The 26,602-nt window shown below is 51.8% G+C and overlaps 1 protein-coding gene across 1 annotated transcript in view; it reads right to left on the reverse strand.

Moving 5' to 3' along the window:
• Positions 1 to 9,545: 9,545 nt before the first annotated feature.
• Positions 9,546 to 26,602, reverse strand: part of LOC142931061 (stabilin-2-like) — an 85,209-nt gene continuing 68,152 nt past the window's right edge. The window contains exons 42-53 of the mRNA XM_076074417.1: positions 25,953 to 26,060; positions 23,491 to 23,684; positions 23,161 to 23,305; positions 21,690 to 21,823; positions 21,118 to 21,283; positions 19,240 to 19,346; positions 18,377 to 18,496; positions 15,951 to 16,100; positions 15,320 to 15,415; positions 12,616 to 12,747; positions 11,567 to 11,845; positions 9,546 to 11,093 (exon numbers count right to left, since the gene is read on the reverse strand). Coding sequence (XP_075930532.1) covers positions 11,043 to 11,093; positions 11,567 to 11,845; positions 12,616 to 12,747; positions 15,320 to 15,415; positions 15,951 to 16,100; positions 18,377 to 18,496; positions 19,240 to 19,346; positions 21,118 to 21,283; positions 21,690 to 21,823; positions 23,161 to 23,305; positions 23,491 to 23,684; positions 25,953 to 26,060 — 1,682 coding nt within the window. The 3' untranslated portion in view covers positions 9,546 to 11,042. The remainder of the gene's footprint in view (positions 11,094 to 11,566; positions 11,846 to 12,615; positions 12,748 to 15,319; positions 15,416 to 15,950; positions 16,101 to 18,376; positions 18,497 to 19,239; positions 19,347 to 21,117; positions 21,284 to 21,689; positions 21,824 to 23,160; positions 23,306 to 23,490; positions 23,685 to 25,952; positions 26,061 to 26,602) is intronic.

The following is a 26,602-nucleotide window of genomic DNA, read 5'->3' on the forward strand; positions in this document are numbered from 1 at the left end:
CACACATAGACAACACACACACAGACACACTCACACACACAGACACACTCACACACATAGACAACACACACATAGACAACACACACACAGACACACTCACACACATAGACAACACTCACACGCAGACACACATAGACAACACTCACACACACAGACACACTCACACACATAGACAACACTCACACACAGACACACTCACACACATAGACAACACACACATAGACAACACACACAGACACACAAAGACAACACTCACACACAGACACACAAAGACAACACTCACACACATAGACAACACTCACACACAGACACACTCACACACACACAGACACACACACATAGACAACACACACACACAGACACACTCACACACATAGACAACACTCACACACAGACACACAGACACACAGACACACTCACACACATAGACAACACTCACACACAGACACACTCACACACAAAGACAACACTCACACACAGACACACAAAGACAACACTCACACACACAGACACACTCACACACACACACAGACACACTCACACACATAGACAACACACACACACAGACACACTCACACACATAGACAACACTCACACACAGACACACAAAGACAACACTCACACACAGACACACAAAGACAACACTCACACAGGCACCCACGTGCCCCACTCTCTACTCCATCAACCTCCGTTCCGTCCTCGCCTTCCCAAACTTCCAAAATAGACGCGCGCGTAATTACCGACGGCCAATTCTGCACTCGTAATTACTCGCGCTTAATTGACAGCAGCCCCTGGGACCTGGTGGGGGGGGTTCATGGGGGGCACGGAGAGGGGATGGAGAGACGGGCTGGGTGCAGCACTTGTCGTAGTAAACTTTTTTGTTTTACAAATATTACAGAAAACAGGGGGGCGGGGGGGGGGCATAGAGTAGAGAGAGAGGGGGGGTAGAGAGAGAGGGGGGGTAGAGAGAGAGGGGGGGTAGAGAGAGAGGGGGGGGTAGAGAGAGAGGGGGGTAGAGAGAGAGGGGGTAGAGAGAGAGGGGGGTAGAGAGAGAGGGGGGGTAGAGAGGGGGTAGAGAGAGAGGGGAAGGGGAGTAGAGAGGGGGGTAGAGAGAGAGGGGGTAGAGAGAGAGGGGAAGGGGAGTAGAGAGGGGAGTAGAGAGGGGGGTAGAGAGAGAGGGGGTAGAGAGAGAGGGGGGTAGAGAGAGAGGGGGGGTAGAGAGAGAGGGGGGGTAGAGAGAGAGAGGGGGTAGAGAGAGAGGGGGGTAGAGATAGAGGGGGTAGAGAGAGGGGGGTAGAGAGAGAGAGAGGGTAGAGAGAGAGGGGGGTAGAGAGAGAGGGGGTAGAGAGAGGGGGGTAGAGAGAGAGGGGGGGGGTAGAGAGAGAGGGGGGGTAGAGAGAGAGGGGGGGGGGTAGAGAGAGAGAGGGGGAAGGGGTAAGAAGGAGGAGAGCAGAGCGTGAAACATTTTATTTAAAAAAGGGGGGGGGGACGGCGGGGAGGGGGGCACATAAAGCAAAGCATTGACAAAACAAAACACACACACACAAAAACCCCGAAATGATGAACGAAGCAAAGTGGCGACTACACCGCGCATCTTCTTGTTTTCTCTGATCGTAACAAATCAGAAGAGAAGCGATGGCGAGATGGGACGGCGCTGGGGATCCATGGCGAGAGAGATAGAGAGAGGGGTGTGTGTGTGTGGAGGTCGGGGTGAGCACGAGGCTCTGCTGCTGATGGCTGCTGACTTGTTGATACAGCTGCCCGTGCAAGTGGCTGATTCGTTTATCAGTTGATTAGACCCGGGGGAGGGGGTGGAGGGGGGGTACGGGGGGGGGGGGTACGGGGGGGGTTTCTCACACTTCATCCCCCCCCCACCGCCCGACTCCCTGGGTCACTTTGCGATGTCATCGTCGTCACCACCAAAGACAAAGGTTCCCCGACACCCCACCCCCGTGTAGCCTTGACGGACTGTTGGGGCAAGTGCTGTTAGCGAGTAGCAGCAGCAGCAGCTGTGAAGGCTGCCGGTACTGTGGCACACGAGGGGGTGGACGGGCCAGCAACCACGCCGGGCCGCCTTTGTCTCCCTGGTGGCGATGTTACCACAGCGCACCAGGTACTTGTCTGAGGACGTGTCGACCTCGAGGAGAATAATCGTCACGTGGTGTTGGCCGAGAGCGGGAGTCGAACCCGGGTCGGCCGGGGTTCGTAGCGCAGTGCGCTAACCGCTGCGCCACCGCTCCCCACCGAGCACTCACGGACTGCATGAACGCAGCCTCACGTGATGTACTTACTATATATACTTACTTACTATATATACTTACTATATATACTTACTATATATACTTACTATATATACTTACTATATATACTTACTATGTATACTTACTTTATATACTTACTATATATACTTACTATATATACTTACTAAATATACTTACTAAATATACTTACCATATACACTTACTATATACACTATATATAGTAACATGTTACTAAATATAACATGTTACTATATATAACATGTTACTATATATAGTAACATGTTACTATATATATATAACATGTCACTATATATAACATGTTACTACATAGTAACATGTTACTATATATAACATGTTACTATATATAACATGTTACTATATATAATAACATGTTACTATATATAATAACATGTTACTATATATACCATGTTACTATATATAACTTACTATATATAACATGTTACTGTATATAACATGTTACTATATATAACATGTTACTATATAACATGTTACTATATATAACATGTTACTATATATACCATGTTACTATATATAACTTACTATATATAACATGTTACTGTATATAACATGTTACTATATATAACATGTTACTATATATAACATGTTACTATATATAGTAACATGTTACTATATATAGTAACATGTTACTATATATAACATGTTACTATATATAACATGTTACTATATATAGTAACATGTTACTATATATAATAACATGTTACTATATATAACATGTTACTATATATAACAAGTTACTATATATATAACATGTTACTGTATATAACATGTTACTATATATAACATGTTACTAAATAACATGTTACTATATATAACATGTTACTATATATAGTAAGATGTTACTATATGTAACATGTTACTATATATAACATGTTACTATATATAACATGTTACTATATAACATGTTACTATATATAACATGTTACTATATATACCATGTTACTATATATAACATGTTACTATATATAGTAAGATGTTACTATATGTAACATGTTACTATATATAACATGTTACTATATATAACATGTTACTATATAACATGTTACTATATATAACATGTTACTATATATACCATGTTACTATATATAACTTACTATATATAACATGTTACTGTATATAACATGTTACTATATATAACATGTTACTATATATAATATGTTACTATATATAGTAACATGTTACTATATATAGTAACATGTTACTATATATAACATGTTACTATATATAACATGTTACTATATATAGTAACATGTTACTATATATAATAACATGTTACTATATATAACATGTTACTATATATAACAAGTTACTATATATAACATGTTACTGTATATAACATGTTACTATATATAACATGTTACTAAATAGCATGTTACTATATATAACATGTTACTATATATAGTAAGATGTTACTATATGTAACATGTTACTATATATAACATGTTACTATATATAACATGTTACTATATATAAAAAACAAGTTACTATATATAGTAACATGTTACTATATATAACATGTTACTATATATAGTAACATGTTACTATATATAGTAACATGTTACTATATATAACATGTTACTATATATAACATGTTACTATATATTAACATGTTACTATATATAGTAACATGTTACTATATAAAACAAGTTACTATATATAGTAACATGTTACTATATAATATAACAGGGTATTCGAGATACTCGCGTCACATATTCACGTGCATATATCCACGTGAATATATCAGCGGCAGAGGCATTAAAATTGGCAATTAAGTCGATTACATTTGGCAACTTTGATCACTCAAATAATGATCACGCATCATGTCACTTGTCATCTTCAGCCGTAGGAGCGTCATCATCATCATCATCATCAGAGGTATCACAAAAGACAAATAACCCCCGTGTAGCCTTCACAGACTGTTGGGGCAAGTGCTGTTAACGAGCACCTGTGAAGACCAGCACAGAACGATACACGAGAGGAGGTGGGTGGCCAGCACCACGCCCGGCCGCCTTTGTCTCCCTGGTGGCGATGTTTGCACACCGCACCAGGAACTCATATGAGGCTGAGTCAACCTAGGGGAGGCCCAGGAACGGTTCAGATACACAGAAGTAGCAGCAGTAACAGCAGCAGAGGTTTGGAATATAAGCTTTTATTTCCAGTCAATGCCGTAATCATCATCACGAATTGTATTATTAGCACCATTCAAACCATCATCAGCAGCATCAACAGAAGTTCTAAAGTGAGCATGCATGACTATTCAATTTCTCAATACGTGTACGGTAATAACACTGATCAAAACCATCATAATCGTCAAATGTAACGCAATCATCACCATCAGCAGCATCATCGCAATACAAGTTAACACGCAATATCGAACTACAGGGACTCCTTTACTTACGAAAAGAGTTAAGTTCGAGAGGTTTGTTCATAAGTCGATCTGTTCGTAAGTCCAAATTTAATCCTGTAGATTCCAAACATGACGTACTGCATGTACACGAAACACGGGGAATTGCTTTATCAGTTGTATAAACTCCTATAGCTATAGATGCCACTGGTTCTTCACGTTCTGCAGATGTAGATGCCACTGGTTATTCACGTTCTGCAGATGTAGATGCCACTGGTTCTTCACGTTCTGCAGATGTAGATGCCACTGGTTCGTCACGTTCTGCAGATGTAGACGCCACTGGTTCTTCACGTTCTACATATGTAGATGCCACTGGTTCTTCACGTTCTTCATAATTTGCAGATGCCACTGGTTCTTCACGTTCTGCAGACGTAAATGCCACTGGTTCTTCACGTTCTGCAAATGTAGATGCCACTGGTTCTTCACGTTCTGCAGATGTAGATGCCACTGGTTCTTCATAATTTGCAGATGCCACTGGTTCTTCACGTTCTGCAGATGTAGATGCCACTGGTTCTTCACGTTCTGCAGATGTAGATGCCACTGGTTCTTCAGGTTCTGCAGATGTAGATGCCACTGGTTCTTCACGTTCTGCAGATGTAGAGGCCACTGGTCCTTCACGTTCTGCAGATGTAGATGCCACTGGTCCTTCACGTTCTGCAGATGTAGATGCCACTGGTTCTTCATAATTTGCAGATGCCACTGGTTCTTCACGTTCTGCAGATGTAGATGCCACTGGTCCTTCACGTTCTGCAGATGTAGATGCCACTGGTCCTTCACGTTCTGCAGATGTAGATGCCACTGGTTCTTCATAATTTGCAGATGCCACTGGTTCTTCACGTTCTGCAGATGTAGATACCACTAGTTCTTCACGTTCTGCAGATGTAGATGCCACTAGTTCTTCACGTTCTGCAGATGTAGATGCCACTGGTTCTTCACCTTCTGCAGATGTAGACGCCACTGGTTCTTCACGTTCTACATATGTAGATGCCACTGGTTCTTCACGTTCTTCATAATTTGCAGATGCCACTGGTTCTTCACGTTCTGCAGATGTAGATGCCACTGGTTCTTCACGTTCTGCAGATGTAAATGCCACTGGTTCTTCACGTTCTGCAAATGTAGATGCCACTGGTTCTTCACGTTCTGCAGATGTAGATGCCACTGGTTATTCATAATTTGCAGATGCCACTGGTTCTTCACGTTCTGCATATGTAGATGCCACTGGTTCTTCACGTTCTGCAGGTGTAGATGCCACTGGTTCTTCACGTTCTGCATATGTAGATGCCACTGGTTCTTCACGTTCTGCAGATGTAGATGCCACTGGTTCTTCACGTTCTGCAGATGTAGATGCCACTGGTTCTTCACGTTCTGCAGATGTAGATGCCACTGGTTCTTCACGTTCTGCAGATGTAGATGCCACTGGTTCTTCAGGTTCTGCAGATGTAGATGCCACTGGTTCTTCACGTTCTGCAGATGTAGATGCCACTGGTCCTTCACGTTCTGCAGATGTAGATGCCACTGGTCCTTCACGTTCTGCAGATGTAGATGCCACTGGTTCTTCATAATTTGCAGATGCCACTGGTTCTTCACGTTCTGCAGATGTAGATGCCACTGGTCCTTCACGTTCTGCAGATGTAGATGCCACTGGGCCTTCACGTTCTGTAGATGTAGATGCCAATGGTTCTTCATAATTTGCAGATGCCACTGGTCCTTCACGTTCTACAGATGTAGATGCCACTGGTCCTTCACGTTCTGCAGATGTAGATGCCACTGGGCCTTCACGTTCTGTAGATGTAGATGCCACTGGTTCTTCATAATTTGCAGATGCCACTGGTTCTTCACGTTCTACAGATGTAGATGCCACTGGTCCTTCACGTTCTGCAGATGCCACTGGTTCTTCACGTTCTGCAGATGTAGATGCCACTGGTTCTTCACGTTCTGCAGATGTAGATGCCACTGGTTCTTCACGTTCTGCAGATGTAGATGCCACTGGTTCTTCACGTTCTGCAGATGTAGATGCCACTGGTTCTTCACGTTCTGCAGATGTAGATGCCACTGGTCCTTCACGTTCTGCAGATGTAGATGCCACTGGTTCTTCATAATTTGCAGATGCCACTGGTTCTTCACGTTCTACAGATGTAGATGCCACTGGTCCTACACGTTCTGCAGATGTAGATGCCACTGGTTCTTCACGTTCTGCAGATGTAGATGCCACTGGTTCTTCACGTTCTGCAGATGTAGATGCCACTGGTTCTTCACGTTCTGCAGATGTAGATGCCACTGGTTCTTCACGTTCTGCAGATGTAGATGCCACTGGTCCTTCACGTTCTGCAGATGCCACTGGTCCTTCACGTTCTGCAGATGTAGATGCCACTGGTTCTTCACGTTCTGCAGATGTAGATACCACTGGTTCTTCACGTTCTGCAGGTATAGATGCCACTGGTTCTTCACGTTCTGCAGATGTAGATGCCACTCGTTCTTCACGTTCTGCAGATGCCACTGGTTCTTCACGTTCTGCAGATGTAGATGCCACTGGTTCTTCACGTTCTGCTGATATAGAAGCCACTGGTTCTTCACGTTTCGGGGCAGTAGCCTTTCAGCATAACAGTGCTTGTGCATCACGCAGCATTACCATCATCAAATCGAACACACTCATCACCATCATCTTGATCATCATCATCACCACCACCACCATCATCATCATCACCACCACCATCACCATCATCTTGATCATCATCATCGTTGTCGTCTTCTTCCACCAGCCCGTCCATGGTCTTTGTGTTAAAGTGGCGCTATTGTCGATGGAAGATGGCGTGGGCCTCCCCTAGGTAGCCTCAGGCCTAAATGATTATGCGCTCTGCGCTTGCCGCTGCCCGTCCAGGCAAAAAAAAATAGAATCGAAAGTTACAGCGGAGAGCGCGCCGATGTAGCGACACAGCGGGCCCAGTTGTGATCACGGATGGTGATCATCGTTGGTGATCACTGATGACGATCACCGATTATCACTGATGGTGAGCACTGTTGGCGGTTACCAATGCTCGCCAATTGTGATCACTGAGTGAGATCACTGATTATGATCACCGACTGTGATCACTGATGATCACCAATGTGGTCACTGATAGTGATCACCGATGATAATCACTGATGGCGATCACGAATGATGACCACTGTTGTTGATCACCGATTGTCATCACTGATGATCACCGATCGTCCCCAGTTCAATGGCGAGGGCGGTGTGGGTGGTGAGTGCAGGAGGAGGGGAGGGTGAGTGGTGAGGAGGATGGTGAGGAGGGGGTGAGGGGTGAAGGGAGATCAGAGGGGGGAGGAGGAAGACGAGACAGAGGGGCGAGTGAGTGGCGAGGGAGGAGAGAATTCGTGTTGAGTAGGAGTGGTGAGGATGGTGAGTGGCGAGGAGTGGTAAGGAGAGTGGGAGATGGTCAAGTTCAGTGCAGGGGGGAGTGCGCGAGGGACAGGGGGAGGGGTCGAGGGGGACCCCCCCCCCCCCCTTGAGACCCCGTTAATCCCGCGTGTAATTGAGCTGTAATGAGTGGATTTAGAGGGGGGCTAAAGGGGGTATCGTCAGATCCCCGTTGAGACCAACCCCCCCCCCCCCCCCCCGGCCCGCCCCCCCACCGTGCCGGCTGCATCCCATCAAGGACATCCACACAACCAAACCCCGCCCGCCTGCCTCCTCGCAAGCGCCGGGGAGGGGGGTCTGGGGGGGGGTGAGCCTAAAACTCGGCATCGCAATCATGATCTATACTGGAGGGACACGATGAGCTACAAAGAACTTTCCCCGCAGACATCCGGTAGCACTCACGGATGTCCGGCAGGGTCTTTGCTGAGGACGGACTTGCTCCCGCCATGGGAATGCGGAATGTCCGCGCCAGGCGGCTAAGGTGCGGCCCTCGCACCGAACAATTGCGTTGCCTGTGCGACGTGGATCCCGCACGGCAGCCTCTACTGGCTGCTGAAGGCGATGACCGTGAACCCCCGAGGAACAACGAATCGAGGGGGGCGGGGAGGGAAATATAAAAAAACCTTCGTCACGCGACCGGGCGCCCCTTTGTGACGTCGCACGACCCTACCCCCTTTGTGACGTCGCACGACCCGACCCCCTTTGTGACGTCACACGACCGCGCCCCCCCCCTTTGTGGCATCCAATACCGCGGAGTCCCGATTCTCCAATAAACTAAACAATGTTTTATTAATTTTACCAGGTGAGAAACCAAACCGAGCTACGATACAGCTCTGTTGTTTTTTTTTTTACAAAAGCGACCTGGCCTATCTCAAACGATAGCTCAACAAAGTGGCTTACCATCATCGTCACCACCACGTGGAAATGCATAGCAGCCAAACATACAGGAGCATGTGTCAGGGTCGGGATCGAACCCACGACCTCCTGCATGCCAGGCGAGGTAGTTAACACCTCCTAGCCACCGTGATGATGATGGTGGAACCCTCGACCTCCTGCATGCCAGGCGAGGTAGTTAACATCTCCTAGCCACCGTGATGATGATGGTGGAACCCACGACCTCCTGCATGCCAGGCGAGGTAGTTAACATCTCCTAGCCACCGTGATGATGATGATGGTGGAACCCACGACATCCTGTATACCAGGCGAGGTAGTTAACATCTCGTGGCCACCGCAGCGCCCAACTCGAGGGGCTTCCACGCGGCCGCTCAGCGAAATTTCCTCAACCGCGGACTCCTCTCTTCCTACTCCTCTTGCGATTTGTGGGGGGGGGGGGGATGTGTGGGGGGGAGGCTTCGTCCCCCCCCCGCTCCCACCCCCCCTCCCACCCCCCCTCGTAGGAGACGGAGTGATGGCGTGGGACGGCAGGAGACGAGGGGGTGCGGGGTCATGTTTATTCGTGGTTCGAGGTGGAGGGGCGGGCAGGCGCATTGCACAATCATCACAATCATCACAATCATCACAACCATCACAACCATCACAATCCTCGCCGAGAAATCGCACGGCCGGGGGTGGGCGTGGCCGCACCGCTGTCAATCATCCACGCGAGGGTGTCGCTGGTGTCAGTAGTAATGTCTTAGTGTCACTGGTGTCAGTAGTAATGTCTTAGTGTTACTGGTGTCAGTAGTAATGTGGTAGTGTCACTGGTGCCAGTAGTAATGTCTTAGTGTCACTGGTGTCAGTAGTAATATCGTAGTGTCACTGGTGCCAGTAGTAATGTGGTAGTGTTACTGGTGTCAGTAGTAATGTCTTAGTGTCACTGGTGTCAGTAGTAATATCGTAGTGTCACTGGTGCCAGTAGTAATGTCTTAGTGTCACTGGTGCCAGTAGTAATGTCTTAGTGTTACTGGTGCCAGTAGTAATGTGGTAGTGTCACTGGTGTCAGTAGTAATGTCTTAGTGTCACTGGTGTCAGTAGTAATGTGGTAGTGTCACTGGTGTCAGTAGTAATGTCTTAGTGTCACTGGTGTCAGTAGTAATGTCTTAGTGTCACTGGTGCCAGTAGCAATGTGGTAGTGTCACTGGTGTCAGTAGTAATGTCTTAGTGTCACTGGTGTCAGTAGTAATGTCTTAGTGTCACTGGTGTCAGTAGTAATATAGTAGTGTCACTGGTGCCAGTAGTAATATCGTAGTGTCACTGGTGCCAGTAGTAATGTCTTAGTGTCACTGGTGCCAGTAGTAATGTCTTAGTGTCACTGGTGTCAATAGTAATGTCGTAGTGTCACTGGTGTCAGTAGTAATGTCTTAGTGTCACTGGTGTCAGTAGTAATGTCTTAGTGTCACTGGTGCCAGTAGTAATGTCTTAGTGTCACTGGTGCCAGTAGTAATGTATTAGTGTCACTGGTGCCAGTAGTAATGTCTTAGTGTCACTGGTGTCAGTAGTAATGTCTTAGTATCACTGGTGTCAGTAGTAATGTGGTAGTGTCACTGGTGTCAGTAGTAATGTGGTAGTGTCACTGGTGCCAGTAGTAATGTCGTAGTGTCACTGGTGCCAGTAGTAATGTATTAGTGTCACTGGTGCCAGTAGTAATGTCTTAGTGTCACTGGTGTCAGTAGTAATGTCTTAGTGTCACTGGTGTCAGTAGTAATATCGTAGTGTCACTGGTGCCAGTAGTAATGTCGTAGTGTCACTGGTGCCAGTAGTAATGTATTAGTGTCACTGGTGCCAGTAGTAATGTCTTAGTGTCACTGGTGTCAGTAGTAATGTCTTAGTGTCACTGGTGTCAATAGTAATGTCGTAGTGTCACTGGTGTCAGTAGTAATGTGGTAGTGTCACTGGTGTCAGTAGTAATGTCTTAGTGTCACTGGTGTCAGTAGTAATGTCTTAGTGTCACTGGTGCCAGTAGTGGTGACGGAGCCCTGCACCGTCACAGGCCCTCGTCTTCTCCACTGCCCACCAGCTGGCGCTCGTCCGAGCCCTGTGGGGTACAGAGACACGAATGGCACGACGCCTTCAGGCGATGATAAACACAAAGTTCCCCCGTGTAGCCTATGGCAGGTCGTTGGGGCAAGTGCTCTTAGCGAGCACCTACGAAGGCCGGAACGGTGCGCGAGGGGGTGGGTGGCCAGCACCACATCCGATCGTCTTTGTCTCCCCGGAGGCGATGATTTTTTACACAGCGTACCAGGTACTCATTTGAGGCTGAGTCGACCCAGTGGAGGCCCAGGACCGAACCCGGGTCGCCGGGTTCGTAGCTCGACCCGCTAACCTCTACACGCGCACACGCACACACACGCACACACTCACGCGCGCACACACGCACACACACGCGCACACACACACACGCGCACACACACACACGCGCACACACGCGCACACACGCACACACGCGCACACACGCGCACACGCACGCACACGCACGCACACGCACGCACGTCACCCACTGCGCACCGCAAACGGCCCGCTGTGGTCCGGGCTGGGGAAGCGCAGGTAGGTGGACGAGGTGGAGGTGGGGGACGTTGAGGAGGAGGTGGAGGAGGAGGTGGAGGAGGGAGAGGCTGGGCCGCCGGCCCTCGTCTTGGCCCGGGACCCTGCGGGCGGAGCGGGGCGCCCCGCCCCCCCCCGCGAGGAGGGGGCCGACGACGACGACGACGATGACGCGGCAGCGGCGTCCACCTCCTCCTCCTCCTCGCCCTCCATCGACGAGGTGAGCACCTCCCGGTCGTCGTGCTGCACCGCACAACGTAGCCGCGGGCACAAAGACAAAGATCCCCCGTGTAGCCTCAACAGACTGTAGGGGCAAGTGCTGTTTAGCGAGCACCTGTGAAGGTCGGCACGGCACACGAGGGGGTGGGTGGCCAGCACCACGCCCGGCCGCCTTTGTCTCTCCAGCGGCGATGTTTTTATACAGCGCACCAGGTACTCATTTGAGGCTGAGTCGATCTAGGGGAGACCCAGGGACCGGTTCAGATAATGGTCACCGGTGTTGGCCGTGAGCGGGAATCGAACTCGGGTTGCCGGGTTCGTAGCGCAGCGTAGCGCTACACTATCGCTCCCCACACACACACGCGCGTATACACATGTACACACACACGTACACACACACGCGTATACACCTGTACAGACACACGTACACACACACGTACACACACACGCGTATACACCTGTACAGACACACGTACACACACACGTACACACACACGCGAACACACACGTACAGACACACGTACAGACACACGTACACACACACGCGTATACACCTGTACAGACACACGTACACACACACGTACACACACATGCGAACACACACGTACAGACACACGTACAGACACACGCGAACACACACGCGCGTACACACACGCGTGTACACACGCACGTACACACACGTACAGAAACACACGTACAGACACACGCGAACACACACACGTATACACACACGTACACGCACCCTCGCCACGGCTCACCACCAACCCCGCGCAGCAGCGCCGCCGCTCGCTCACCTTGGAGTACTGGAAGCGCGCCGAGTCCGGGTGGCGGCGAAGGTAGCGCAGCGCGACACCGCCCAGCGCCAGCAGCAGCACCAACCCCGCCAGCACCAACCCCGCCACCGCGCCCGTGCCGCTCGCCTCCTCCTATTGCCGGAGGGGGGGGGGGGTGGTGGTGTCAGGGTCAAGGGGTCAAGGGGTCATCACCGCTGAGCTCCTGGGCAACAATCTAATCCGAGTGCTAGCCGCTGCTGCTGGTGATTGAACCGGGGAGTGAGTTGGTGGTCACGGCCCAGTCGCCATTGGCTGAGACAGAGACACGTGGACACACATAGAGACCCGTAGACTTACACAGAGACACATAGACTTACACAGAGACACATAGACACACATAGAGACACATAGACATACACAGAGATAAATAGACACACATAGAGACCCGTAGACTTACACAGAGACCCATAGACATACACAGAGACACACAGACTTACACAGAGACACATAGGCATACACAGAAACACATATACATACACAGAGACACACAGACTCACACAGAGACACATAGACATACACAGAGACACATAGACACACATAGAGACCCGTAGACTTACACAGAGACCCATAGACATACACAGAGACACACAGACTTACACAGAGACACATAGGCATACACAGAAACACATAGACATACACAGAGACACACAGACTCACACAGAGACACATAGACATATACAGAGACACGGGGACTTACACAGAGACACACAGACTTACACAGAGACACATAGACATACACAGAGACACATAGACATACACAGAGACACATAGACGTGTGTGTGAGTGTGGTACTAACAGGGTCTATAGGGGTCCCTGTGTGAGTGTGGTACTAGCAGGGTCTATAGGGGTCCCTGTGTGAGTGTGGTACTAGCGGGGTCTATAGGGGTCCCTGTGTGAGTGTGGTACTAGCAGGGTCTATATGGGTCCCTGTGTGAGTGTGGTACTAGCGGGGTCTATAGGGTCCCTGTGTGAGTGTGGTACTAGCGGGGTCTATAGGGGTCCTTGTGTGAGTGTGGTACTAGCGGGGTCTATAGGGGTCCCTGTGTGAGTGTGGTACTAGCAGGGTCTATAGGGGTCCCCGTGTGTGTGTGGTACTAGCAGGGTCTATAGGGTCCCTGTGTGAGTGTGGTACTAGCGGGGTCTATAGGGGTGCCTGTGTGAGTGTGGTACTAGCGGGGTCTATAGGGTCCCTGTGTGAGTGTGGTACGATCAGGGTCTATAGGGGTCCCTGTGTGAGTGTGGTACTAGCAGGGTCTATAGGGGTCCCTGTGTGAGTGTGGTACTAGCAGGGTCTATAGGGGTCCCCGTGTGAGTGTGGTACTAGCAGGGTCTATACGGGTCCCTGTGTGAGTGTGGTACTAGCAGGGTCTATAGGGGTCCCTGTGTGAGTGTGTGTGTGGTACTAGCAGGGTCTATAGGGGTCCCTGTGTGAGTGTGATACTAGCAGGGTCTATAGGGGTCCCTGTGTGAGTGTGGTACTAGCAGGGTCTATAGGGGTCCCTGTGTGTGTGTGGTACTAGCAGTGTCTATAGGGGTCCCTGTGTGAGTGTGGCACTAGCAGGGTCTATAGGGGTCCCTGTGTGAGTGTGGTACTAGCAGGGTCTATAGGGGTCCCTGTGTGTGTGTGGTACTAGCAGGGTCTATAGGGGTCCCTGTGTGAGTGTGGTACTAGCAGTGTCTATAGGGGTCCCTGTGTGAGTGTGGTACTAGCAGGGTCTATAGGGGTCCCTGTGTGTGTGTGGTACTAGCAGGGTCTATAGGGGTCCCTGTGTGAGTGTGGTACTAGCAGGGTCTATAGGGGTCCCTGTGTGAGTGTGGTACTAGCAGGGTCTATAGGGTCCCTGTGTGAGTGTGGTACTAGCAGGGTCTATAGGGGTCCCTGTGTGAGTGTGGTACTAGCAGGGTCTATAGGGGTCGCTGTGTGTGTGAGTGTGGTACTAGCAGGGTCTATAGGAGTCCCTGTGTGTGTGTGTGGAACTAGCAGGGTCTATAGGGGTCCCTGTGTGAGTGTGGTAATAGCAGGGTCTATAGGGGTCCCTGTGTGTGTGTGGTACTAGCAGGGTCTATAGGGGTCCCTGTGTGAGTGTGTGGTACTAGCAGGGTCTATAGGGGTCCCTGTGTGAGTGTGGTACTAGCAGGGTCTATAGGGGTCCTTGTGTGTGTGTGGTACTAACAGGGTCTATAGGGGTGCCTGTGTGAGTGTGGTACTAGCGGGGTCTATAGGGGTCCCTGTGTGAGTGTGGTACTAGCAGGGTCTATAGGGTCCCTGTGTGAGTGTGGTACTAGCAGGGTCTATAGGGGTCCCTGTGTGGGTGTGGTACTAGCAGGGTCTATAGGGGTCCCTGTGTGCGTGAGTGTGGTACTAGCGGGGTCTATAGGGGTCCCTGTGTGTGTGTGGTACTAGCGGGGTCTATAGGTGTCCCTGTGTGAGTGTGGTACTAGCAGGGTCTATAGGGGTCCCTGTGTGAGTGTGGTACTAGCAGGGTCTATAGGGGTCCCTGTGTGAGTGTGGTACTAGCAGGGTCTATAGGGGTCCCTGTGTGAGTGTGGTACTAGCGGGGTCTATAGGGGTCCCTGTGTGAGTGTGGTACTAGCGGTGTCTATAGGGGTCCCTGTGTGAGTGTGGTACTAGCGGGGTCTATAGGGGTCCCTGTGGGGTCCGTACGGGGAGTGTGGGGGCCCGGAGGGGGCCTTCGATGATGTGGATGATGCCGTTGGTCGCCACCTCGTCCCAATTGAGGATGGCGCGGTCATTCACCATCTACATCAACAACATCATCGTCAACGTCATCAGTAACATCAACATCATCAGTAACATCATCGGTAACATCATCAACATTATTAGCATGGTTGGCTAGGTACGGTGCGAAAGAAGTTAAACGCGCACATCATCATACTTTCATCGGTATACGCAATCATGCGCACGTTATCACGTGCACATTACTATACGTACATTATCAAATGTACATTGGCATACGTACATAAGCATGCGCACATTGTAAAAAATAATAAAGTGCGGTGTGGCCCTGTGGTGCGGTGTGGTGTGGCCGTGCGGTGTAGCCATGTGGTGTGGCCGTGTGGTGTGGCCGTGAGGTGCGGTGTGGCCGTGAGGTGTGGTGTGGCCGTGCGGTGTGGCCGTGTGGTTGCTGGTGTGGCCGTGTGGTGTGGTGTGGCCGTGAGGTGTGGTGTGGCCGTGCGGTGTGGCCATGTGGTGTGGCCGTGCGGTGTGGCCGTGTGGTGTGGCCGTGAGGTGTGGTGTGGTGTGGCCATGTGGTGTGGTGTGCTCTGGGCGGTGCCTTGCGCTCGGTGCGGTTGGCCGTGTGGATGGACAGCGTCGCCCCCCCGCTGCGTGAGGGCAGTGCGAGGCCCTCGGTGAGCGCCGCGTAGCGGACACGGCCACGGACTTGGGCCACCACGTGCTGGGACACGTCTCGCCAAGACAGCGTCTACAACATCACCAACATCACCAACATCACCAACATCAACGCCATCAACATCATCACCATCACCAACATCACCAACATCAATATCACCAACATCACCATCGCCAACATCACCAACATCAACACCAACATAATCACAAACATCACCAACAACACCAACAACATCAACAACATCATCACCAACATCACCAACAACATTACCAACATCACCAACAACATCACCAACAACATCACCAACATCACCAACAACATCACCAACAACATCACCAACACCATCACCATCACCAACACCATCACCAACATCACCAACAACATCAGCAACATCATCACCAACATCACCAACAACATCACCAACATCACCAACAACATCACCATCACCAACATCACCAACATCACCAACAACATCACTAACATCATCACCATCACCAACAACATCACCATCACCACCAACACCATCACCAACATCACCAACACCATCACCAACATTATCACCATCACCAACATCACCAACAACATCACCAACATCACCAACAACATCACCATCACCAACATCACCACCAACATCACCATCACCAACATCACCAACATCACCAACACCAACATCACCAACATCATCAACACCATCACCAACATCAACAATATCACCAACATCAACACCATCACCAACATCAACACCATCACCAACATCACCATCACCAACACCAACATTACCAACATCAACACCATCACCAACATCAACACCATCAACACCATCACCAACACCATCAACATCATCAACATCATCAACACCATCACCAACATCAACAATATCACCAACATCAACACCATCACCAACATCAACACCATCACCAACATCACCATCACCAACACCAACATTACCAACATCAACACCATCACCAACATCAACACCATCAACACCATCACCAACACCATCAACATCATCAACATCATCAACACCATCACCAACATCAACAATATCACCAACATCAACACCATCACCAACATCAACACCATCACCAACATCACCATCACCAACATTACCAACATCAACAACATCACCAACATCACCAACATCAACACCATCACCAACATCACCAACACCAACATCACCAACATCAACACCATCACCATCACCAACACCAACATCACCAACATCACCAACACCATCACCATCACTAACACCAACATCACCAACATCACCAACACCAACATCACCAACATCAACACCATCACCAACATCAACACCATCACCAACATCAACACCATCACCAACATCACCAACATCAACACCATCACCAACATCAATACCATCAACACCATCACCAACATTATCACCACCAACATCACCAACATCACCAACATCACCAACACCACCAACACCAACATCACCAACATCACCAACATCAACACCATCACCAACATCACCAACATCAACACTATCACCAACATCAATACCATCAACACCATCACCAACATCATCACCACCAACATCATCACCACCAACATCATCACCATCAACACCATCACCAACATCATCAGCATCACCAACATCAACACCATCACCAACGTCAACACCATCAACACCATCATCAAAACCATCACCAACATCATCACCACCAACATCATCATCATCACCACCAACACCATCAACATCAACACCATCACCAACATCATCAGCATCACCAGCATAACCAACATCAACACCATCACCAACATCAACACCATCAACATCAACACCATCACCAACATCACCATCACCAACACCATCACCAACATCAACACCATCAACATCAACACCATCACCAACATCAATACCATCATCACCATGAATACCATCACCAACATCACCAACATCACCATCATCATCATCACCTCGTGCTGGGACACGTCCTTGCACGACAGCGTTGACACTATTAACATCATCAATCTGTCTACACCATCAATATCGTCATCGTCATCAAGTGCAGGGACACAATCACCATTCGTGGCTCTCGTTTCACCGCGGCCCCCTCACGGAGGTCTTCACAGAGAGCCCCCTCTCACAGAGCTCCACTCACAATGGGGGCCCCCCCCACAGAAACTTCCTCACACGGAGCTCCTCACACCGTTATCGCAATCATGTCCTCACACAGAGGCCCCCCTCGCGGAGGTCCCCCTCGCGGAGGGCCTCTCATGTAGGCCCCCTCGCGGAGGCCCCCCTCGCGGAGGCCCCCCTCGCGGAGGTCCCCCTTGCGGAGGTCCCCCTCGCGGAGCTCCCCCTCGCGGAGCTCCCCCCGCACCTCGTTAGCCGCGAATCCGCTGTCGGCCGGCAGGAAGAGCGTGATGTTGTCGTCGCCGCCGCCCAGCGCCTCCATCAGCTCACGGCCGCTGTCGCTCGCGTTGGCGAAAGCCAGCAGGGCCTGAGGCACGTGGGGGGGGCATCACGTGGGGGGGGGGGCATCACGTGGGGGGGGGGCATCACGTGGGGGGGGGGCATCACGTGGGCGGGGCATCACGTGGGAGGGGAGACGCAGGGAGACGCACGGACGTGACGACGCGGGGACAACGTGTCAACACGGGCACACGGGAGTCACACGGGGACACGCCAATTCACGGAGACAAAGGAGTGTGCGGAACCAAAGGACATGGGCACACGGGAACAGATTGAGGTGTCGGGACGCGGGGACACGGAGACACACGGAGACACGGAGACACACGGGGACACGGAGACACACGGGGACACGGAGACACACGGAGACACACGGGGACACGGAGACACACGGAGACACACGGAGACACACGGGGACACACGGAGACACACGAAGACACACGGGGACACGGAGACACACGGGGACACGGAGACACACGGAGACACACGGGGACACGGGGACACACGGAGACACACGGAGACACACGGAGACACACGGGGACACACGGGGACACGGGGACACACGGGGACACGGAGACACACGGTGGCACGGGGACATGGAGGCACACGGGGACACACGGGGACACACGGGGACACGGAGACACACGGTGGCACGGGGACACGGAGACACACGGGGACATGGAGACGCACGGAGAGACACGGAGACACGGCGGAGACACGGCGGAGACACGAGGACCGGTCCCCAGCTGGCCGGCTGCTGGCGCTGCTGCGTACCGTGTAGAAGGTGGTGTGGCCGGGCAGGCCGGCCAGCACCTGCAGGACGTCGCCGTTGCAGGAGAAGCCGTCGCCCACAAAGCCGTCCGTGCACGCGCACCGCACCTCTGTAGCGCACAAAGGCAAAGGCCCCCCGCGTAGCCTTTAACAGACCGTCGGGGCAAGTGCCGCGCGTGTAATTCCAGGCGGCATCGCCGCGCCCGCCCGGGGCGACCGATGGGGCCAAACCGCCGGCAGGCAATACTCGCCACAGCCGCCTAGCGGGCTGCTTGTTCCCCACGGCTCTCTACGGACCCAGCGCCGTCTCACCACTCCCCATGGTGTGCGGGCGCCGCACACGCGCACACACAGACACGCACATACACGTACACACACATACATACACACACACGCACATACGCACACACACGTACACACACACGCACACACACACCCACACACACGTACACACACACCCACACACACGTACACACACACCCACACACACGTACACACACACACGCACATACACGTACACACACATACATACACACACACGCACATACGCACACACACGTACACACACACGCACACACACACCCACACACACGTACACACACACCCACACACACGTACACACACACACGCACATACACGTACACACACATACATACACACACACGCACATACGCACACACACGTACACACACACGCACACACACACGTACACACACACACGCACATACACACACACACGTACATACACACACACACGTACACACACACACATACCCACACACGCACGCACGCACACACACACACATACCCACACACACACACACATACCCACACACACATACCCACACACACACACACATACCCACACACACACACACACATACCCACGCACGCACGCACACACATACCCACACACACACACGCATGCACGCACACACACACATACCCACACGCACGCACACACACACGCACGCACACACATACCCACACACATACCCACGCACACACACACGCACACACACATACCCACGCACACACACATACCCACACACACACACAAACACACATACCCACACACACGCACACACACATACCAACACACACACATACCCACACACACACACACACGTACACACACACACACATACCCACGCACACACATACCCACACACACATACCCACACACATACACGTACACACACACAGACACACACGTACCCACACACACACACACGCACACACACACATACACACACACACACACGCATGCACACACACACACACGTACACATACTCACACGCACACATACCCACACGCACACATACCCACACGCACACATACCCACACACACACACATACCCACACACACACACATACCCACATGCACACATACCCACACACACACATATCCACACACGCACACACACACACACGAACGCACACACACACACACGTACACACACACACAGACACACACATACCCACACACACGCACACACGTACACACACACACATACCCACACACACACACGCATGCACGCACACACACACACACGTACACACACACACACTCACACGCACACATACCCACACGCACACATACCCACACGCACACATACCCACACACGCACACATACCCACACGCACACATACCCACACACACACACATACCCACGCACACACACACATACCCACGCACACACACACACACACATACCCACACACACACACATACCCACACACACACACACGTACACACACACACACATACCCACGCACACACATACCCACACACACATACCCACACACATACCCACGCACACACACACACACGTACACACACACACACATACCACACACACACGCACGCATGCACGCACCTTTGACACGGAAGCAGTAGACGTCCCAGAGCTCACTCTGGTTGAGCCGCTCTCCGTAGTCCACGATGCCCACCACCCCGAGGCCGCAGCGCTTGCTGGGGTAGATGGTGGGGTAGCCGGCCCGCCCGCCCGCCAGCCAGCCCACCGAGCACAGGTGGAGGCCCACCTACACAGAGACAAAGGTCCCCCACGTAGCCTTGGCGGATTGCAGGAGCAAGTGCCGTTCGCCAGCGGCACTCACGAAGGCCGGCACGGCGCACGAGGTGGGGGTGCGTGGCCGGAACCACCCCCGGCCGCCTTTGTCTCCCCAGTAGCTGTGTCACAGCGTGCGTACCTGCTGTGCGGCAGACAGCTGTGTCCCCGTGTGTCACAGCGTGTACCTGCTGTGTGGCAGACAGCTGTGTCCCCGTGTGTCACAGCGTGCGTACCTGCTGTGCGGCAGACAGCTGTGTCCCCGTGTGTCACAGCGTGCGTACCTGCTGTGCGGCAGACAGTTGTGTCCCCGTGTGTCACAGCGTGCGTACCTGCTGTGCGGCAGACAGCTGTGTCCCCATGTGTCACAGCGTGCGTACCTGCTGTGCGGCAGACAGCTGGCTGAAGGTGGCGATGCTGGCCCCCTGCGCGGCGCATGCCTCCTCCGCTTGCGTGCGGTTCAGAAGGTACTGCCCCTTGGCGGAGCGCACGTGGGACACTCCGGCCACGCCCTCTACGAGGAGGGGAGAGGGGCAGCCAGGGGGTCAGCCGGGGGGCAGGTCAGATCTCACCGTGAGTGCACTTGCTATTCAGGACTGTTCTTATCGCGCAAGCCTACCACTAAGGCAGGCGCCGTGTCTCACAGACGACACTAACGAGGCGGTACTAACGAGGTGGCACTAACGAGGTGGCACTAACGAGGTGACACTAACGAGGCGGTACTAACGAGGCGACACTAACGAGGTGACACTAACGAGGCGACACTAATGAGGTGGTACTAACGAGGCGGCACTAAAGAGGCGGTACTAACGAGGTGGTACTAACGAGGCGACACTAACGAGGTGGTACTAACGAGGTGACACTAACGAGGCGGTACTAACGAGGCGACACTAACGAGGTGGTACTAACGAGGTGACACTAACGAGGCGGTACTAACGAGGCAACACTAACGAGGTGGTACTAACGAGGTGACACTAACGAGGCGGTACTAACGAGGCGACACTAACGAGGTGGTACTAACGAGGCGACACTAACGAGGTGACACTAACGAGGCGACACTAACGAGGTGGCACTAACGAGGCGACACTAACGAGGCGGTACTAACGAGGCGGTACTAACGAGGCGGTACTAACGAGGTGACACTGACGAGGCGGTACTAACGAGGTGGTACTAACGAGGCGGTACTAACGAGGTGGTACTAACGAGGCGGCACTAAAGAGGCGGTACTAACGAGGTGGTACTAACGAGGCGACACTAACGAGGCGGTACTAACGAGGCGGTACTAACGAGGTGGTACTAACGAGGTGGCACTAAAGAGGCGGTACTAACGAGGCGGCACTAACGAGGCGGCACTAAAGAGGCGACACTAACGAGGCGGTACTAACGAGGTGGTACTAACGAGGCGACACTAACGAGGTGGTATTAACGAGGCGGTACAATGCAATGAAACGCAATGCCTTCTCACGATTGAGCAACCGGCGGTGTCACCGTTTGAATCGTGGTGAGCAGCACGGGCGGTGACGCCGGGACGCCACGGCCCTGCTGCTCCCCGCAACGACGTCACGGGGCTCCTCACGGGCCACCGGTACGCGCAGCATTCACCGGGGTGGCCCGCTGGTTCCGGACCGCCAATCTCCGGCCAGCGTGCTCACTCTAGAGCGGAGCCCAGAGTCCTTCTCCTTCCTCCTCCGCGCGGAGCCCGTACACCCGCTCGCCCGCTCGCTCACCCGCTCGCTCACCTCATCGCCCGCTCGCTCACCCGCTGACCCGCACGCCCGCTGACCCGCTCGCCCGCTCGCTCACCCCCTCGCCCGCTCGCTCACCCGCTGACCCGCACGCCCGCACGCTCACCCGCGTGGTGGAGGTCGGTGCAGGTGGCGTCGGGGTGGCACCGTCCGTTGTCCACCAGGCAGCGGTCGATTGGCGGTGCCGCCACGGGCAGGCACTGCTCCCCGTTGCCCACGAAGCCGGCGCCGCACGTGCACCGCCGCTTGTTCTGCGCCACCCCCACCACCGGGCACGCAAAGGCAACGGTCACCCGCCGCGTGACCTTTAACGGCGGGGCCACCGAGGCAAGTGTCACGGTTGGCTACGTGCGGAGCGGAAGAAGCTCAACGTACCCGGAGGAAACCAAAACCACAAACCCCACGCACGTCAACGGGGCCCGCGTCAGCGGCTCACCGGTCCCGTCATGGTGCACGCCGCGTTCTCGCTGCACCCTCCGTTGTTTTCGTTGGCGCAGCGGTCCTGCCAGCGGCACACGCGCCCGTCGCCCTCGTAGCCCGTGCGGCAGCGGCACTCCACCTTCGTGCCCTTCTGGTAGCAGCCGGCCCACTTGTGGCAGCCGCCGTTGGCCTGCTTGCACAGGCTCACCACTGACTCGCGCCCACGGGGAGGGAGGGGCGAGGGGTGGAACCGTCATCGCCCGTCTCGTTCGCATCGCTCGTCCGCCCTGTTCGTGCCGTTCGCCCTGTTGGCTCCCGTCCTGTTCGTATCAACCGCCCTGTTAGTACCGTTCTGTTAGCACAGTACCGTCCCATCCTGTGAGTACCGTCCTGTTAGTACTTTCCTATTAGAACCGTCCTGTTAGTACCATCCTGTTAGTACCGTCCTGTTAGTACCGTCCTGTTAGTACCGTCCTGTTAGTACTGTCCTGTTAGTACCGTCCTGTTAGTACCGTCCTGTTAGTACCATCCTGTTAGTACCATCCTGTTAGTACCGTCCTGTTAGTACCATCCTGTTAGTACCATCCTGTTAGTACTTTCCTGTTAGTACCGTCCTGTTAGTACTTTCCTGTTAGTACCGTCCTGTTAGTACCATCCTGTTAGTACTTTCCTGTTAGTACTGTCCTGTTAGTACTTTCCTGTTAGTACCGTCCTGTTAGTACTTTCCTGTTAGTACCATCCTGTTAGTACCGTCCTGTTAGTACCGTCCTATTAGTCACGTCCTGTTAGTACCATCCTATTAGTACCATCCTGTTAGTACCATCCTGTTAGTACCATCCTGTTAGTCACGTCCTGTTAGTACCATCCTGTTAGTACCATCCTGTTAGTACCATCCTGTTAGTCACGTCCTGTTAGTACCATCCTGTTAGTACCATCCGTTAGTACCGTCCTGTTAGTACTTTCCTGTTAGTACCGTCCTGTTAGTCACGTCCTGTTAGTACCGTCCTGTTAGTCACGTCCTGTTATTACCATCCTGTTAGTACCGTCCTGTTAGTACCATTCTGTTAGTACCGTCCTGTTAGTACCATCCTGTTAGTACCATCCTGTTAGTACTTTCCTGTTAGTACCGTCCTGTTAGTACTGTCCATGCTGTTAGCATCGTCTGTCCTCTTACTACCGTCCTGTTAGTACCGTCCTGTTAGTACTTTCCTGTTAGTACCGTCCTGTTAGTACCATCCTGTTAGTACCATCCTGTTAGTACATTCCTGTTAGTACCGTCCTGTTAGTCACGTCCTGTTAGTACTTTCCTGTTAGTACCATCCTGTTAGTACCGTCCTGTTAGTACCATCCTGTTAGTACTTTCCTGTTAGTACCATCCTGTTAGTACCATCCTGTTAGTACCGTCCTGTTAGTACTTTCCTGTTAGTACCGTCCTGTTAGTACCATCCTGTTAGTACCGTCCTGTTAGTCACGTCCTGTTAGTACCATCCTATTAGTACCATCCTGTTAGTACCATCCTGTTAGTACCATCCTGTTAGTCACGTCCTGTTAGTACCATCCTGTTAGTACCATCCTGTTAGTACCATCCTGTTAGTACCATCCTGTTAGTACCATCCATTAGTACCGTCCTGTTAGTACTTTCCTGTTAGTACCATCCTGTTAGTCACGTCCTGTTAGTACCATCCTGTTAGTACCATCCTGTTAGTACCATCCTGTTAGTACCGTCCTGTTAGTACTTTCCTGTTAGTACCGTCCATCCTATTAGTATCGTCTGTCCTGTAAGTACCGTCCGTTCGTCCGTCCTGTTAGTACCGTCCTGTTAGTACTGTCCATGCTGTTAGCATCGTCTGTCCTCTTACTACCGTCCTGTTAGTACCGTCCTGTTAGTACTTTCCTGTTAGTACCGTCCTGTTAGTACCATCCTGTTAGTACTTTCCTGTTAGTACTTTCCTGTTAGTACCGTCCTGTTAGTACCATCCTGTTAGTACAGTCCTGTTAGTCACGTCCTGTTAGTACCATCCTGTTAGTACCGTCCTGTTAGTACCGTCCTGTTAGTACCATCCTGTTAGTACCATCCTGTTAGTACCATCCTGTTAGTACCGTCCTGTTAGTACCATCCTGTTAGTACCATCCTGTTAGTACCGTCCTGTTAGTCACGTCCTGTTAGTACCATCCTGTTAGTACCGTCCTGTTAGTACCGTCCTGTTAGTACCATCCTGTTAGTACCGTCCTGTTAGTACCATCCTGTTAGTACCGTCCTGTTAGTCACGTCCTGTTAGTACCATCCTGTTAGTACCGTCCTGTTAGTACCATCCTGTTAGTACCATCCTGTTAGTACCGTCCTGTTAGTCACGTCCTGTTAGTACCATCCTGTTAGTACCGTCCTGTTAGTACCGTCCTGTTAGTACCATCCTGTTAGTACCGTCCTGTTAGTACCATCCGCGCGTTCGTCTCCCTGAAGGCAGCAGCAGAACTCACGCTTGCAGGAGGCTCCGTCGCCCTCGTACACCGGCTTGCAGATGCACGTGCTGTTGTCCCGGCAAATGGCGTTCTTGTGGCACGCGGGGATGCACACCGGCTTCCGGGCTGCGTGCGCACATGGACGGGGAGGTCAGAGGTCAGCGAACCACAGTCACCCGGAACGAGCGAGAATCCGGCTGAGATCTGGCGGTGGTCACGTGCCGTCACGGAAAATCACTTGTGCGTCGGTGTGTCTGTGTGTCTGTGTGGCAGTGTGTATGTGTGTCGATGTTTCTGTGTGTCTGTGTGGCAGTGTCTATGTGTGTCTGTGTGTCTGTGTCGGTGTGTCTGTGTGTCGGTGTGTCTGTGTGCCTGTGTGTCGGTGTGTCTGTGTGTCGGTGTGTATGTGTGTCTGTGTGTCTGTGTGTCTGTGTGTCTGTGTGTCTGCGTGTCTGTGTGTCTGTGTGTCTGTGTGTCCGCGTGACGTCTGTGTGTCTGTGTGTCTGTGCGTCGGTGTGTCTGTGTGTCTGTGTGTCTGTGTGTCTGTGCGTCGGTGTGTCTGTGTGTCTGTGTGTCTGTGTGGCAGTGTGTCTGTGTGTCTGTGTGTCTGTGTGTCCGCGTGACGTCTGTGTGTCTGTGTGTCTGTGTGTCTGTGCGTCGGTGTGTCT

This window comes from Petromyzon marinus, chromosome 48 (genome assembly GCF_048934315.1).
Source record: "Petromyzon marinus isolate PM22_M1 ecotype Great Lakes invasive population chromosome 48, UKy_Petmar_22M1.pri1.0, whole genome shotgun sequence".
Classification (NCBI taxonomy): Eukaryota; Metazoa; Chordata; class Hyperoartia; order Petromyzontiformes; family Petromyzontidae; genus Petromyzon; species Petromyzon marinus.